The sequence below is a fragment of the Melanotaenia boesemani genome, chromosome 15 (assembly GCF_017639745.1).
Source record: "Melanotaenia boesemani isolate fMelBoe1 chromosome 15, fMelBoe1.pri, whole genome shotgun sequence".
Classification (NCBI taxonomy): domain Eukaryota; kingdom Metazoa; phylum Chordata; class Actinopteri; order Atheriniformes; family Melanotaeniidae; genus Melanotaenia; species Melanotaenia boesemani.
Window position 1 is genome coordinate 21,386,051 of NC_055696.1, and position 19,017 is coordinate 21,405,067.

The window sequence follows — 19,017 nt, forward strand, 5'->3', positions numbered from 1 at the left end:
CATGTTCTAGAAATCAGGTGGAGATGATCTGAGCTTTGTGACATGGTGCATTATCCTGCTGGAAGTAGCCATCAGAATATGCTACACTGTGATCATAAAGGGATGGACATGTTCAGCAACAATACTCAGGTAGGCTGTGGTGGTTAAACCAGGCCACTTTGGTATTAAGGGGCCCAAAGTGGGCCAAAAAAATATCCCCCACACCATTACTTCCATGGTGTTTCCAGCAAATTCTGAGCCTAACATCTGAATGTGGAGCTGAAATGGAGACTCATCAGACCAGCAACGTTTCTCCATCTTCTATTGTCCAGTGTTGGTGAGTCTGTGTGAATTGTAGCCTCAGTTTCCTGTTCTTAGCTGACAGGAGGCACCCAGTGTGGTCTTCTGCTGCTGCAGCCCATCTGCTTCATGTCTGGGCGTGTTGTGTGTTCAGAGATGCTATTCTGCAGACCTTGGTTGGAACCAGTGCTGATCTGACTACTATCTCCAACCAGTCTGCGCATTCTCCTCTGACCTCTGACATCAACAAGACATTCTGGTCCAGACAACTGCTGCTCACTGGATATTTTCCAGTGGACACCTCGACTTGAGCTCTCTGGCAAGGGGTCGAACTGGCAACCCTTGGGCTACAGGACGACCACTCTACCCACTGAACCATGCCGCCCCCAAGAATGTGATTTGTTGCTGAAATGTGGACCTAATGAAGTGGCTGGTGAATTTATCTCTTGATCATGTCCATTTTCTGCCAAGTGAATCTAGTTTTCGTAATAAATTTTATTGTCTTATTTTACGTTTCTACAAGGAAATCAAAATGTATCTCTCAGGCTATGCCTTTTTATGATTAAAAGCTTCTGTGTTGTGGTCTATGAAATACTGAGCCCCTTTAAAGACTGCTTTAGTGTTAATGACCATGAATGAACAGCCAGCTGTTGCACCACACAATAAAAGGCGATACATTCTCAGCAGCCCTTGAGTAATTTAAAATCTCTGTGTTTGCAGATATCCAGGAGTTCTACGAAGTTACACTGTTAAACACGCAGAAGAGCTGCGAGCAGAAGTTAGAGGAGGTCAACCATATGGCAGACAAGTGGAAGAGCAGCATTCCTAAACAAAACTCTACCAGTCCAGTGGAGGAGGTGAGTCTCTACTGCAGTGTTTCTACCCAGCAACACTTCAGTCTTAAATATACACAGAGGAAATTTTGTTTTCCTCCTGCTAGAACTACTGAAAAATTGCAGAGGTAAAGCAGGTGGAGGTATATCTTGCAGGCAGCTGCAGCAGAAACACATGATTTAGCAGTTGCTTCCCAAAACTTGAGGGTATAAGCTTTTCAGACACAATGTGCTACTGCAGAAAGATGTGTTGCGTTGACATGTCAGCTGGACAATGTCACGTGATCCTTTTCATGCAGTCTTAGCAGAGGTTGCTTATTTAAAGGCAGCAGACTTATGAAGTCCTAAAAATGTACAGAAACATTTTTGCCACTTCAGATGTTTAGATTTCATATTCATAACACAACAGCATCAGCAATGTTTTTTTAACACATGGCCAGACTTACAGAGTTATCTTTAGCCACCAAAGAACAAGGAGTGCTTCAACAGATGCTGAGGCCAGCTCAGAGCCCTGATCTCAACAACGATACGAGATTTTATAAAGATGCAGCGAATTGCGTGTTCAGCTTAATCTTTTAGGGCTTTAAACTACTGAAAGCTAAATGACCCATTTAATTTTCATTTATATGTTTATAATTGTATTTGGGGATACATTCGAAGAGGTTTATGTGTTTGAAGGTTTAAAAAATAATTTGCTGCATGTCCTCATGCTTCATTTTACAGAGACTACCTCTGAAAAGACAAAGTCTGTAAATATCTAGGTCACAATAGTCACTTATTCTTAGTTTTGGACATGCATTGCAAGCCAATTTTTCAAACATTATGCAAATGTGCTGCACAGTGATGCCATGAAAGAGCAATTTGCGGCTTAGCAACCCCTCAGCAAATCTTAGCTCTGCATCACACAGCTATTCTAAGATTTTTTTTTCCAAGTTAAGGAACATATGCTGGCTGCCTTCAAGAAAGAGGGGCTGAAATTCACCTTTTTTTTTCACTGTTCATTCAGTTCGCTGTTGGCTTCTGTTTGAGATTTGAGCAGAAATCCACATTTGAATATAATTTACAAGCTCTTTGTTCTTTTCTCTTCAGGCTCATATAATCAAAGACCTTGATGCTTTTACCACACAAAGTACACCAACACCACCTGACAATCATCATTAGCGCAGGTTGTACGTATGTAGGTAGAATTATAAAATATTTACAGCAATTATAAGATAAACTTTATTGTCCCGAGAGGAATTTGTTTTGGGCTAAAAAGTGCTGATGCAACTACATTACAACATTCATTAGGGCACAGTTTCAATAAAAACATGGACAGTACAAAATGTGCATTACCAAACCCATAAAACACATGTACGATTTAATGTTAATGTTCTCCACTACAGTTTTACAATTCCTCACAGGAGAGCTGTAGGGCATTGAGCTCTTCTGGCATAAAATAAAAAAGAGTCTATTGTTATGAATATAGACAAGGAAGGAAAGCCTGTTTATTCTCTTCTTAAGGTTTGTAATATGCTGACGTGTTCCAGGTATTTATTCTTAGTTTCCATCAGTACACACAGGCTTTATAATATCTGAACTTTTAAAGTTTTACCCAAACAATAGACAGACTAAACAGCAAGCGATGGCTTGATCCAGCTCTCTGTGCCAGTTCTTGCATAATCGCTCCAACTGTTTTCTCTTATTGTTGTGCATCTGAAATAAATGCCACATATTGTTTGTCACTAATTCAAAGTTGAATTTCTAACTAGAACACGACTTAATACAGTTTTAGCTGCATGTTGAGATAACTTCATTTGTTTGACAGATTTCTAAAGATCATGAAATCACACACTTTTATTTAGTTTGGGTGATTGTGCTCTGCATTTTGGGGGGATTTAGGATGAGTCTTTAGGGCATATTGCAATAACAATATGTGTTTTTTTTTATTTTAAACATATTTTGATGTAACTGCATAAGAATATGTTAAAAAGAAATTGTGAGCATGAAATAGGTTTAAAGCATATACATGGTGTTATAGCACTCTTTTTTGTGAAACACCATAAAAGTGATACTGATTCAGTTGGCAAAAGCTTATGATCCATGCAAACTTTCAATTAGATTTCTGCTGTCTTGTATGTCTGAGCATTAGGGCTTGAAGGAGGGCTGTTTATGCGGAGCCATTTAATTCATAATCACATAAAAACACAAACATGCCAAAACAAAAAACAAAAAAAATTAAGTAATAAAATGTAAATTTTTCAAAAGTCAAATTATGTTTTTAATGACACTTTTGCTTCATAGTATTTATTTTTATTCAGTGACACATTTACTCTAAAAAAAGATATTTTTTAAATTAAACTTTTAATTAAACTGCTGTGTTTTCTCATTATTCAGTAAAATCCCATCATTTTTCGTGGGGTTTGACAGATTGATGTCAAACTATTTGCATGGCTTCATCTTACATTTGTGTATTTAATACAGTTTCTAAAAACATCAGTATGCCTTTTCTTGCATGCAGCATATGTCTACAGGTGGATTCAGGTGACTGGGTTTGTTGAAGTGAGGATCTGTAGTGACAGAAGCACTTGCTTGTTGTCTCCAGCAGAGGGACCTCTGCAGCTCTGAACCCAGCAGGAGATGGATAATCTAGTGAACAGAACCAACACACATTCAGTGTAATTTCTCCAAAAACTCTTAAAAGTTTGTGGGATATTTTAATAATTATATTTCTCAACACCAAAGTCAGCCACTGTAAATTTGTGACCAGCATGACATAAGATTTGTTTTTCATTCATCGCTGACATTTTAATTTCTTCTTACTATCACTTATTACACTGAGACATTTGATACAGCCCAACATTTCTTCTCCAAGCAGCAGTCGGTTTTTCAAGAGGCAATTTTTAGCTCCATAATCCCAACTATGAGGTCACAAACTTAAAAGAGATTATCAGCTGCACAGTAATATAAGCCAGTGCTTTCTGGAGTGCTCTACTTAATTAAAAAATACATTTAAAAAGTGAGTAGTTATTTAATGTTCACCTCGTGTCCATAGCAGTGATCTCATTCACTTCAGTTCCTTGAATTCAGCTAATCACATGTAAGATCTCATGATCATATGAGATCCACTTATATACACACTTTCATGGGAGCCCAACTATATATAGAGGTGATTCTGTCCATTAAGCCCTTTTTAGTCACCATGCATGTAAAAGAATAGGGTCAAGCATAGGTCAGCTTCAAACACTTAATACATGACCAGCTTCTAAGTAATCCACCAAGCAAGCTGTTAACGCCGTCTGTGCTGTTACTTGCACAGAGGAATCCAAATTTGTCTTGCATAGGCTGCATATATGAGCGGCAGCCCTAACAAAAGAGGTTATACAATTCCTTCCCTCTAATGCAATAAGTTTAGGCTGCTTGAGCCGCATCACCTGAAAAGATTAGCCCTGTTGCTCCGGCAAAGGAAGTCTGAGTTAGCAAATGTGTTCATATTGTGAGTGCGTGGGAGCTTCTTTCTCTGCAAATGAAGGCAGTTATCAAGGTCAAAATCTGCAACACACCTCTCCACCAGGATGGTGCCAGCAAACAGGTACTGGGACTGTTTATGTCTTTGATATGTGCTGTAGTTTGGAGACTTATGGTCTTTAAAGGGGGAAGGATCAAAACATTCGGGTGGCTATATTTGCCTGCGAGTGTGGATCTTGCGGCTGAGCTTGTCACACTTGTACCGCTAAGGTCATGGCATGGTTGTCAGTCTTAGTGTGTTATTTGTCTATGTAATCTTCATTATTTGCAGCTGACAACATATTTAGGTCATAAGTGTGATACTGACCTGCCCATCATGGCTTCATCCAGTATACCCAGGAAAGTGATAAGCCAGTTACGATACAGTAGGATATTTTTACTACATGTTGATTGGGGCTACACGGTGGCTTGGGGGTTAGCACCGTGGCCTCACAGAAAGAAGGTCACTGGTTCAAGCTTTGACTGGGGAAGGGGTTCGACAGTGGCCTTTCTGTGTGAAGTTTGCATGTTCTTCCTGTGTATGCATGGGTTCTCTCCTACCATCTCATCCGCTAATTGCTGAGATACACCACTGCAACCCTGAATGGAAATAAGTGGTATAGGAAAAAATAAAGGAATTTTATGTTAGCCTAAATGCTAGCCTGTGCTAAAACATGCTTTCTGTTAATGGGATTATTTTAAAACATAACTTTTCCCAGCTAGCTGAACAGCTGGGAGGGTGTTTGTCTTTTTATCTGCAAGGTGGTGGTGCATGGCTGTTGTCAGATGTAGAAAAATATTAACTTTCCCTGTTGTGTGTGTGTGTTTGTGTTCATGTTCATCAGATAGAGACCAGGAACTGGACAGGAAAGTTTAGGCTTCACTGGTTATTTAAAGTATCTAATGCTAAAAGATTTTATTAGAATAGAATAGAATAGAAATACTTTATTAATCCCTTCGGAGAGCCCTCAGGGAAATTTGGGTTATTTGTTTGTTTGTTGTTTGCTTATTTGTGATTATAAGTCATTACATTTCATGAGTGAAATAAACAATAAATGCCAATGATGTTTGGGCATTTCTGCATAAATCTGCTGAGTTTAAATGTAATATTTTAAATTTATGTTTGTTTAAGGATGAGCTGTGGTACAGCTTGTTATTTAAATTTTGCTTAAAGGCAACAACTTTGACATTAGGGCTCTAAAGGTTTTTTTTTTCTTATCCATTGTTTAATTTTGACTTATTTATTGTTTTTTTGTGGTGAATATTAATCCGTCATATGTATAAAATTAAATATGCACTACTAACTAAAAGTTAGGGATGAAATTAGGAAGAAATTCTGTGGAGTCGGCCATTGGGGTGTATGCAAAGTGTGTGCAGGGGGCAATGTTCAAACACACCCTTTCTGATCTGCCATATTAAATATACACCTGTAAGCTAATTTATTCTTTTTCAGTCACCTGCTAAGACAATTTTAAAGCTACAAGAAGCATTTGAAATCATTTAGCTTAATCTTAATTAATTAAAGTAAGTTCTTTAAGAAAAGAAAGAAGTAAGAGAGCTAATCTGTTTCCACCTCACCGGTTGTTTCAGCAGCTATCTATCTCTCCTGCCTGAACAGCCCTGAGTAGCACTAATTTGTTCAGCACTATTTGATGCCTAGGAACATTTGAAATTAATTACTATAATATAATAAATATACTATATATTTAATGAAATAATAATAATACCCACATTTTATCTTAATCGCATTGTTTGCTGTGTTACCAACGTTACTGTATATGCTGATTTAGGATGTTCAGTATTAATAACTTTTAATTTAAAATGTTACATTACCGTGTCTAAGTTACAATTACTTTTGGGCAGGTGTGTTTAAGCACAGTATCTCCAGTAAACTCCAGATATCATCTGTCTTCTCTGTGCCAAATATCTTGCTGCTTTGGGTTTTCTTTGTGACTGTGCGTGGAGAGGAGGAGCGGGCGAATCAGCTGTATCAGTGATGCGCAGGTTGATCCACATTGAGCGGTTGCAAGTAGCCAATAAAGCTAATAAAGACATTTCCTTAAATATTCAGATTTTATGCTTGAGACAACATTAATTAGGCATCCCCATGAGTAACTGGTCAAACAACATTTTATGTAGGCTAGTGGGAAATCCTCATTTATTGTGAATGTTAAGGCATTATTAATCACTTTTGCATGAATATTGAAGTGGGATAAAATAGGCTAATGCAATAACACAGGTTCCTATGCATTAAAACTGTAGCCTAATACTTTGTTTAACCAGAGGAATCTGTGTGGCTTGGAGCTGATTCTGTGGCGCTGTGCCACACATTGGTCTATGTGTGGGAAACCCTGCAGTTTGATGATGTTACAACGAAGAGAACTGTTTTCATTTAGTCATTAAATCATGGTTCAGACGCTTGTTTTGGATTGTTTTTGTGGTTAATCACCTCGTTAGAAAACAGCTTGTTCTTCAGTCAGTACATTGAAAGGTTGTACATCTACATTTAAAAGTTTAGAGAGAATTAAGTTCACCTGTGAAGGTTACAGTGCATCATGACATCATACAAAAAGCAGAATATCCAGAACTATTTGTGAGCCGTGATTACTTTAGATTTAAAAATGTCATTCTTTGTTTTATTTTTTATTGTGGAATTTTCTGACTTGTGATATTTGTGGTGGGATTTATTGATTCATTCTAATTCTACATGAACTGCCTGTAATTGTAATGCAATTTTTTTTTCTCAAAGTTTGCTATATTTCAAGTGTTAACACCTGAATTTATTTACAATTATATAAAAACAAAATAAATACAGCAAAACAATCTGGAATTTTTCCTAATTTTATACAAAACGAAAAGGATTAGAAAAAAAAAATAACATATTAAATGATTTCATAATAATTAATAAAGAGAAATAACAATCAAATAATTTAAAAATAAATACATAAATGAGAGTAATTAGAAGCAAATAAATACAGGAAATGAATCATTAATAATAATAATATTATTAATAATAATATTAATAATAATTGTATAGATATTTCTGATTTCAGTGCTTGTGTAGGTCTGTTCAGTGCAATGAAAAACGGATTACCAATGGATAGTTTATCACTGTCACACAGTTCCATGTCTGTTATGTGGAGGATGTCACTTACAACATGTTCTCTACCAAAAACAACACATTGTGCTGTCTGTTACTTCAGCTTTGGTGTCTTCTCATCATCTGCTGATGTGACGAGTAGCTGTGAATACTCAGTGCATAATTATGAAATCTGTTGCCTACGAGTTGTGTCTGTAATCCATCTGCAGTTGTCTCTTCCCATTATGGAGTCGCCAGTGAACACTATAAAGTGCATGATGTGTTCATACATCCCTTTCACTGAATAAGGAAAAATATGAGTTATATCCTCAGGGTATCTTTTTTTTTAAAGGGTAAATGACTTAAAAAAGTAAAATTTTGAGGGATATTTTAGTTGCGCCTGGAACTGGAATTAAAAATGTTAAAAGTTGGGAATTTATTGTTTTTCTTTTGTTCATTCAGCAGACAAAAACACAGATTTTAACTGTGAGGTAATTAAATTAAAAAATCTTCTTGTTTGCTTTAGCAGGTGCACCTTAAATACATATAGATTAAAGAGCCTGTAGTTTTATGCTGAATAACCAGTAACCAAGTTATCGTAACTAATATCTTTGGCACAGAATATTGGTCTCTGCATCGTGTAAATGCCAAACTAGTAAAACCATCACAAACAAACTGTAAATAGCTGTTGTGGAAGGCGGGGCTGCCTCTTCTCTGCTGGAAAAAACACTTTCCTGTGGACTGCCCCAGCAGTTAACAGTGAAAACAGAGAGCGTAGGAACTAATTCATACAGCTGAGCTGACGCACTCCTCGTTCTCGCTCTTACCTCACGCTCTCATCCCATGATGCTGCTTAGTCACTCAGCCCAGAGACAGAAGAGGTACAGAGGAGGCGAGGAGGAACTGGGAGCAGGAGGCAGAGGGAAGCTACTAAGGGATTATTCTGTGGAGTGGAGGAAACCAGCTGCGATGCATTTTATTTCCATGTGTTGGCTGACAACATGCTGCATCCTCTGAAATGGTTGATAGTCTTCAGTGCTGTGGCGGAGGCACCCCAAGTCATTAAAAAGGGGCCCCCCATGCAGTAACGTCCGTCCGCTGTGGCTTCTCTCTCTTGGTGGGGGAGTGTTTGTGAGTGTGTATGCATCCTGTTATCCTCCCCCTCCTCTTCTTCTTTTCTCGTTTCTTCATGCTGGTTTTTATTCTCCATCTTTTTTGATCCAGAGGTGGTTTTACTGGTGATGAATTCTAGCAAAAGTTGAAAGCTGGTTTTTGTCTGGTCAACATGGATTGTCTTTGCATTGTAACCACTAAGGTAAGAGAAGCAACACTAATGAATAATTTACTTTCACCAAAGATGGATGAGAGGTAGAAATGGACTGAAACAGAGAGCATGAGGCAGGGAGACAGAGGCTCTTTGTGGATGTTATTTATTAATGTTTGCATGGGCATGCATGTTGTTGTCTTCACTTCCAGTCTTGATGGTTTTTATCACCTAAAGTCTTCTGGATGATTCTCTTATTTCACAAAAGAATGAATTATCATGTTTAGTGTAGTCAATTTTTATATGTATAAAAAATGTTTTATGTAAAACCATGAAGTCAGTTTCTGTGGCCGTCTGTTGAGATTTGACAGCAGAAATTAAGCTGAACTTAGTTTGTGGGTCGACTGCAGCCCCATCCAACACATGGGCACTTCTGAAAGTTGTGGAGTGCACTTGACTAACGCTGAAAGTATAATGCTACTGCCCTGATCATAGTAAAGTTGATAAATGAGATAATTCTGTCGGTATGGAGATCCATTTGTGCCAAAATAAAGTAAATGTTACTAAAATTAAACATGATTTAAAGGTCCCCTATTAAGCTAAATTCACTTTCTAAAGGTTTTCTAACAGTCATACAAGTCCTCATAGCCTGCGAATGAGACCCGAAAATGAGAAAATTCTGTCCCCTCTCTCACTTACTTGCTCCACTTTTTAGCGAATGTGCGCTCGAACGGGTCTGAGATCTTTCCCTTTGTGACCTCACAAAAGGAAATAACTGCTACCCCCGGATAGTGGATATTGTCATTGACCTGCCCTCATGGCTAGATGAGGCCGCCCTCTAAAATCACTGAGTGGCTGCCTGCACAAGCCGGATCCTCTTCCAGAGAGGGCCGTGGACAGGCACCACTCATGAACATTTAAACGTTCAGACACAGAAACAACCCGATCTCAGTAGAGCTCACTAGAGCTACTTTTAGAATAGTTAAAATAAGGACCATGTCTGAATTCGGGGTAACACACTTTGAAAACAATGTTGTTGAACCTCTGATACCCATATGAAATTATTTAAAAAATGTATAATATGGGACCTTTAAGAAAATGTTTGTGTGTTTTGGCAGGTGAATAGAAAATGTCATCACAATAGAGCTCAGCTTTACACCCACAAGATGTTTAATAATTAAGGCTGGGCACGTTCACGCTGCAGCGGTGTGTGTGATGTAATCAGGAGAGCGCGGGTTTATTAAAATGAAAAGAGGTTTTCTGTCTGGCACTTAAGAAATAAAGAAAAGAACAAACATTTCTTGTGTTCCGTCAAAATACATGCAAATGGGCAGAAAAATTTAGAATTTTGGATGGAAAACTAATCCCAAAAGGCAACGAGAAACTTTCTATTTATTCATTTTTTTTACTAAATGCGGTTTTATCCCGGTGGATATAAGTTTTGAGGCAAGGCTGCAAAGGTGATTTATGGCTATGTTTTACAAAGGTGAGGCATAGATCGGGCCTTCTTCTGCCTCTGGTTCGGTGAATCTTGGTCATAGTGAGATGAAACTTATAGTTGTGGAATCTGTGAGATGTGAGCTTTCAGTAGAGGAGTCGTTTGTCCATGGTCATGCAGCTTGGTGTACACGAGGAGCCGTAATCTGTGTTTACACATTTGTTTCGGACTTTGTGTACCTAGTCTTTTTTTTTGTCTTAACTGTGTTTGGTGGTCATAGAAATGGTTTTACTGAGCTGTTAGTTGAGATTCTGAACTTTCTGTGGATACCACACGTTTGTAGTTACATTTACAGACCTGACATTAAACCCGTAAAACCGGTTGTTAACCCCTTAACTTCAGGTAGCGGAGGGTGCAAACACAAAAGGTTAAACTAAACAGTCAAGCTTAGAATGCAAAGTTAGAGAATTTATAGTCAAGAAATCTGGATAATGAAGCACTGAAGGTACATGGATGGAAGTTATTGTGCATATTGTGAATATTTCTCTCTCCTCACCATCTAGAAGCTGTGAGATTCTAATCCTGCTTTCTGTCTGTTTACCTGATGCTGATATTCATCACATATTGTTCCTTCTATGTTTAGAAGGAAGCAGCTTCACAGCTTTAAATTCATCCTGCTGACTTTTTACCTTTTAGTTAGTAAATCCTGAACATTTCATCCTTCTTTGTCATAAATATTTGATTTTATAAATATATATGAAGAAATATTTTAACTGTTGCTGTTTAAAGAGAAAACTGCTGCTAAACCTGTTTATGTGTTTAGTGCAGGGGTCTGCAGCCTTTCCAATCCAAAGAGCCATTTTTCCCTCAGCCAGCTAAATAAAACTCATTTAGAGACACAAATGTTACAAGACCTTTTGAAAAAAAAACAACTTATACTTTTTATAATATCTACTATACTTTCTTCTATGGGATGTAGATATATGTGGAAATGAAAATAAAAAAGAAGGCCATAGTTTCCAACCTAATGACAAGAAAAAATATTACTGGCACTTTAAGTGTCATTATGTTGTGAAAATTCAATGCAATTACTCCATGAAAAAACTGAATGATTGCTAAAACCTTACATATGTTATTATTTCTATAGTTAAAAACATGATTTAGTTATTTAGCATTTTTAGCCATGTATTAAGAGCCATTGTGGAAGATCCAGAGGGCCACTTTCAGCTCTGTAGCCACAGGTTGAACACTCCTGATTTAGGGTTGTAAACCAGAATTTACTGCATTTTCTTCATACCGCAGTAGGGCTTCTTTTAGAGGGAAATTATATTAATTGCAATTAATCGCAAGATTTGATGCGATTAATTGCAATTAAAATTTTGAATCGTTGCCTAGTACTAGTAATAATGCATTAATGAATACTGTTAACAAATGGGAACATCTTGCAGCTAGGTGATAAGGACTGAACGGTTTAACTGAAGGGTTGTGAACATATTCTAAGGTAGGGCTGGGTATCATCAAAATCAGTTATCAGGGAGTAATCTGATTACTGTTATAATCTGATCTGATGCATCTACGCGCATTTCTGAAGTACCACAACAATACAGTGTTTCCCCAGATTCACAGCCGGAAATGCTGTGATGAAAAAACACATAAAAAAGTTAAACTTTTTAAATGTCCTGATGAAACTGTTTTATTCAGTGGAGCCGCTCTAAATATTCTTAAAGTTCAGATCTCAGATAACATGTTGATGTTAACAGAAAATATTAGGTTCATGTAAAGCCGTAATACATCTCAGAAATTCCAACAATGACGGAGATTCAGCTTGTTCAGCTGTGTGCGTTCCCATGACGACCGTTACGCTATCAGCGTAACACCAGAGCTGGAGAAATCCTCCTTCTGCACAAGAGTGCGTCCGTCTTCATCTGCCTAAGAAAATTTAGAAAACTCTGATTTTCTTCTCAGATTTTCAGCTGGTTGACGTGTTTTCTGACGCGTGAACTCTGTCTGGGATGGGATCACCTGCGTCTAAGTGTGTGCTCACTGCCGTGGAAACAGAGAGCAGCTTGGACATGCCGTCATATAAATCAGATAAATAACATCAGTCTGTTGATATTAATTTATACATTTTTTATTTTTGCTTTCTGCATATCACTATAAGATAAATTGTCTGTGGCTACTCTGTTTATGCCTTTCTGATTGCTTTCTTCTCTCCAGTGGTGGAGTGATTATCTAATCACTCCCACTGATAAAAACCTTTTATAATTTCCCTTTGGGGCTGAATGAAGCATTTTTCCGTTTCATTTCATTTTTCATTTAATTTCATATGTGTTAACAGGGTGTTTTGAGAAGAAGGCCTGAGGGAGGAAACACTGATAAAGTGGAATAATTCTGTGTTGTCATTTTATTTTATTTTATTTTATCTTTTGAGTCTCAAACATTTGTCCCACAGTTGAAAATGCTTCAGAAATGTTGTACCATGTAATTCTGTAAAAATACGTTAAAATTAATTGCGTAAGTTTCAGTCATCTCTTGGTAAATTTAAATTCAGGTGTCTTGACTTTTTCAAACCCACTTTCCCACTTCACTGCTTTGGATTAATACAATGTGTTTGTTAGTACTTCACAAGGTTACCCAGCCTATTTACAGCAACCCGTTTTTAGACTAGCTGTATTTATCTATATCTAGATTAAATCTTGAGGGATGACTGATCTAAACCGGTGCTGTGCTGCATTGTATTCCACATTTTCCCTGTGGGCTGCTGTTCAGAAAGAGAAGCATGAATTCAAAATTTTCTCTCTCTCTCTTTTTGTTTTTAATCCCCTATTTATCTTATTTTAAGCCATTTTCTCTTTTTCTTGCCCAGCCTTACCATGAAACATACACATTTTTGTCCAGATGTCTGGAGCATAGTATGTAGGAGAGCCTCCAGGGTCAACAGTTGTCAGATGATGTTTGTTTAAGTTGTTTTTTATGAAGACAATCCACTAGGAGAACTGCAGCCAGTGTGTACTCTATGACAATATGTTTTCTAATTCTAATAATGGATTTCCCTACATCTGAAATCATCATGTGCATTGGAAATGTTAGCAGAATGATGTTCATAAATTGAAAACTAAGTCATTGTGAAGTAGTAAAATATTATTTTGTGGGCAAATTATTATTTAGCAATCTGTAACGAGATCCTGTTTCTTTTTTTTTAAGTAGTTCCCAATATGTACTGTTTGCACCTGGCACCTTTTTTCAGGGAGCTCCATGTTTTTGCAGCCATTATTTTTGAGTAGAAAATCACTGAACTGTTCAGAACTGGGCAGAGTTGTCTGCCTAGTTATGGGTAAAACGGCTTGAAGTGGTGCAGCCGTTTGCACCGTGTTGAACTTGTGTGATCAGTCCACATAAATGAGCAAACAAGCTCAGATTAGTTTGTTGCATCATATGGCCCAGAAACCAAACTCTGCTGCTGATTGTTGCGTTTTTGTTGCTGTATAAGTTGCGAGCTTGCTGTGGTGAGATGGAGGTGCTGTGATTGCTCTCTGCTTGAGCTTTTCTACTAGATGTCGACTCTGCTTTGACTGACATGGTTCTACGTAGTCTGTTTCACTTTGTACACCCATGATTAGAGACGTGACAATAACAGCTTTTCTTGGTATGGTTATAGTCAAAAAACAAAACAAAACAAAAAAATCTATAGTTTTTGATTATCACTGTTATAATGAATTAATTAATTTCCCAACTCTATAAATCAGTAAAATCACATGAACACTCCTGATAGGTCTTGCAAGTTTTAATTAGGTGTGTCAAAATGAATGTGTTAATGCAAAGAGATTAATCTGTTTAATTAACACGTTATTTATTCATTTAGTTACTGCATTAAAGACCCACTCCATAACTTTTCAACATTAAACCTCTGTATTCCGGACTTGTTTGATGGTACGGTGACATCAATAATGTGCATTTCTGAAGCCGTCGCTGTCCAGCAATCGCTCTATACAACTTTTTCACCCGGGACGCTGCATGACGTTGCAGCTAAGTTTTGCTTTGCATGCATCACCCATTAGCAAGCAGATGTAAACAAACTGGCCATTTTAAATGTGATTTAGCAAAGAAATGTTATAAGTTTTTTTTGGAGGAAGAGAGGAAACAAAAGAGAGCCAGAGACAGATCAAGAGATGAGAGAAAAGTTAAGGAAAGACCATTTCTTACTGTCTGGAAAGAGCTGACAGTACAGGTAGGATGCAAAATGGATGCTGAATTAGCTGTCGATAGGGGGTGCGTCACTGGGAAAATGGCAAAAGTAGTGCATAAACAACTAAATAATTCTGAATTTGGCATTATGTCGACGAGAGAAGTAGCTAGTGTCACTGTGGTGCAAACAATCGACCAAAAACCACTTTATCCTCCTTATTTATGGAGATCTGATGGTTTATAAGCCTTACATTTGAGGATGCCCCATTTGATATATCAAATAACTTTTGTTTTCATTTTGTGATAGTTGCACTGATCTGCGGTTATGGTTTAGACATGATATTTTATGGAAAGTGATCATATTGAGGAATCTTTATGATTACTTAATTGTGGTGTTCAGTACTGCGATCAATTGTGAAATTAAGTGATTGTGATTTCCATTTCTTATAACTGGAAAACCTAAAATAGTTCCTCCTCACAAATTGTCAAAAGTGATAGAGACCTGGTTGAGCATAATTCTAGTTTTGCAAATAGTTTTTTGTCACCTGTCGATGTGAAGGTATGAAGTGTTTTAAAATGCAGGAAGTAGATGATGAATGTGAGGAGGGGCTGAAAAGATCAGGTGTTGCGATCAAAGGATGTTGGTAGGTGGTTCAGCCAAAACTAACTAAAGTTAATGAAGGTTTATGGCTACATGGCTGTCTTTGATACTTAATCTGATCATTTTAATAGTTTGTTTATTGCTGAATTTACATATAGTATTAACCAAACCCAAACAGAAAAACAAGACAACCAGCTCCTGTAAAGAAGATGTAAGCAAAACATCCTAAGGCTTCTGTAAGAAAACACAGCAGACAATCATCGGGAGCACCTATAAGAAGATAGACTGAAAACATGAACAACCACATCACGTGCATTAAGTATACTAACTTATTTCTGAGAGAGATGATACTGAGTCTGGTAAATATTAGGGGTGTAAATCACAATTTTTACTACATTACAATATTATATCAGTTTAATGGATAACGATTCAGATCACAAATTCTGCCACAATACGACTTCAGTCTGATTTGATTCAGAATCAAGCCATCGATGAGAGACAGTATCACATTCTAATTCATCACAATTACTTCACATCAAATCACAAAGACTAAAATATCAAATATTATATATTATTTTTCCTGAGCTTAATTTGAATGACAAATGTATAGACATCTTGTTACTCCCTGAGTAATACATATGAAATGTCACATTGTAAGTGTGTTGCCAGCAAAATGTTAAATTATCAGTCACAGAATTTTCTTTGAAAAGAAAAAAATTAAAACAACAGCTTTGAAATTTAAGCACGACTTTTATGACTAAAAATACATCTTCATCAAATACTTCTGTAGAAACAAACCAAATCCCTGAGAACAATGAGCCAAAATTAGCCATGATGAATCTGACTGCAGAGAGGATGAAAGTTTTTGTAGGTCAGAAATATTTTCAACACAGAATTTAAAGTTTTATTATTTAAAATTTGAATCAATTTTGTCACACAGAAGCTTTTTTCATTGTTTTATTCAGAAGCAAATGATTCAAGTTGCTCAACCACTAACTCAGGTCCGTGGGAGTAGCTTTGTTCAGTTCTTGGACAGCTTCATGCTGATGTGGTCTGGAAAAGAAAACCTCATGAGACAAGAAAGATGAAGAAAGCAGCTTTGTCTTGACTTGAGAAAGATAATAAAAAGAAGTTTTACAGACTAAAAGCTGAAGGATAATATAAATCAAATCTCCTCTGTATTGAAAAAATGATGGGTTAGTCTTGGATAAACAACTCCTGGGGTGAAAACTGGTCCCACTCCAGCCTTTGTTCTGCCCAATATCCAGATAATATTTTAGCATGGATCAAGTCAGGGCCCAGTACCACTATACTGCAGATTCTTGACACCCATCTCAAGTGTAAATCATCATAATCACCTCTGCAGTTGTGAGGGATTTACTGGCTTTAACTCGAGCCTGTAATCCAGCTTCAAGCTGAGGAGCGATGACATCCTTTTCTGTCTGAGTTGGTGCTTCATGAAGGTCTCATCACATGCGGAACGCTTTCCTACAGTATCAGCATGGCCAGATTATTTCCTGGGCTTACGATGCCAAGTTCAGTCATTTTTGAGCTGTTTGATTTGCATTCAAGCTCATCCGCCCCCAGATTTCCTCCCTCGCCTTTTCTTTCTGCTCATTATTCCATTCCCACACTCTTTCCTCCTCTTCCTCCCCAAGCTCAACTTCACTCTCTGAGAGGAAGGAATAAATAAATAAATAAAGGAATAAAGGAATGTAGGGGGCAGGAGATCCGTTTTCGTCTCTGTTCATATACTGCAGAATCAATGAACTGTTACCATGGCAACAGGAAGGTTGGTACCAAAAATATATTCTGTACAACATCTATTATGTCTCCAGTAACATTCATTCTGCAGACTGGGGCTTCTTTGCTTAAACAACATTTTCTAAAGTAGGAGACATTATTGATGAAAACACCAGAGATCAAAGGATCCTGGGCCAGATTTACTAAACGGGGAAATCTGCTTAAAAAGAAAAGTTGTACAAGTGATCTGACGACAGTTAAGAACACACACAAAGGAAATTCATTTTAAATAAATTGCGATCCTAGTCAATTTTAACCCAGTTTCCCTTTGTAAACCAATGATATCCCAGTGAGCGGGGTAAATATGTTCCATCAGCTGTAACCAAATATGACTGGATGAACTGGTGCTTACATGTAGTGCTAGGTGGTTTACCAGTTCATGCTGAAAACTGGTTTTTATTTTGTTGTGGTATAAGTCAAATCCATATCTTGTCACTGGTTTAAACATATTAACAATGTTTGGAACATGATGCAGTCATAAACTTTTTCCACTGCTGCCCAGGAGTGGGGAACCCGACATTGGCTGAAGCTGCTGTCTGGACTGAAGACCACAGCGACGTTTAATAATGTATCTTTAGAAGCTGAAAAGATATTTGAGAGCAAATGGACTGAAAATTATTTATTTACTTTGCAGACAACCACAAGATGGCACTAAAAATCAAAAATTTCCTTGTTTTCTGTAAAGGCTTAATTTCAGTCCCTTTACATACACTTTAAATGTCACTGCCCTCATGCTTTTATGTGTCCTTCACATTGGTATGATTGTTAGCCAGTACATGCACCAGAGGGCGAATGTTCAATCAGAATAAAACTGCGTCATGTCAGCTGATCTGATCGGCCTCAATCGGAAAGAATTTTCAATCTGATCAAGAGGGGTGGTTTAAACCTTTTCATGATAAAATAACCATGTATATACTCATTCCAATTGTGTTGTGATGTATGTTGTCTCTGCGCATTCTTGAAGCATGTGACGGTTACGTGACGTAATTACTTTTGGGGAAGACTTGAACAATGGTGGCAGCAAAACAAAATGGAAATGTGGTGGACACAATGTTTTTGTTAGAAACTGAAAGGGTTAAGGATTATTGAGCATTTGACCATTCAAAAGGTCAAAAATAAAAAAATTAAACTTCTTCCTCCGAACTAGTGGCCACTGCGCATGTCAGTATTAAATCTGTCCATCATGTAAATACAACTGATTGGGTAATTTTATCCAGTGTCCATGTAAACATGTCAGCTGGAATCTCTGATCAGATTGAGTTCAGTCTGATAGATAAAATATTAGCTATATAATATATAAAACGTAGCTAGTGATTAGGGCTGGGTATCGATTCAAATTTCAAGAATCGACCCGATTCTCAAGATTTAGAATAAATTATCTTTTTTCGATCCAATCTGTTCTGATCAGAAATGGATTTTGGGCAAATTGTTATTACAACAGTTATTAGTTATGCAACATATTATTACTACTATTATAATGACATTCAATATCAATTTAATGATGTATTTGTAGTTAAAGATGGCTGTAAGGACCAATCCTCCCAGAATCTTGATACAATTGCTTTTACAAACATGCTGTGGGGCAGAATTACTGAACAGATCTGGGGCAGCCAACAGAGGACGCCAGAGGTGTCTGTACCTGCAGCAGTGGGCTGCTGTTAGGATTGATTCATCCAAAAGGGGGTTTTTGTTGAATTCAAATGCAGTTTTATGTTAACTACCAATGTGAAAAACAAAGACATTCTCAACCAGTGTGACTGTAAACAAAATGCTGGTTACTAGCTTCAAAGTAACCTAATGGTCATTTTATGGTATGCAAATAAGAATGAAGGTAAAGTACCTTTGCAAACACAAGTGTCTCAGTTATATTTTCTTTAATGATGTTTCTTTTATTATACTGTTATATACTCTCCACTCTTTTTCTCGCCCTCTCACTTATATACACACACACAATGCAGCTCTCTTTCTCTCTCACACACTAACATCATAGGCCTACCTTGTGCTCAGGTTTTTCTTGATCTTATCTGTGATCTCCTTAACAATTCTGGA

At 37.3% G+C, this 19,017-nt stretch overlaps 1 protein-coding gene across 13 annotated transcripts in view; it reads left to right on the forward strand.

Moving 5' to 3' along the window:
- The window catches only part of dlg2 (discs, large homolog 2 (Drosophila)), a 136,102-nt gene that overhangs the window by 16,086 nt on the left and 100,999 nt on the right, over window positions 1-19,017 (forward strand). For 12 of the 13 annotated variants that reach the window (XM_042007506.1, XM_042007508.1, XM_042007511.1 and 9 more), the window contains exon 3: window positions 1,000-1,136. In XM_042007506.1, the coding sequence (XP_041863440.1) occupies window positions 1,000-1,136 (137 nt within the window). Of the gene's footprint in view, window positions 1-999; window positions 1,137-8,783; window positions 8,993-19,017 lie in introns of those variants that run through there. The other variant, XM_042007515.1, reaches the window with a different exon arrangement.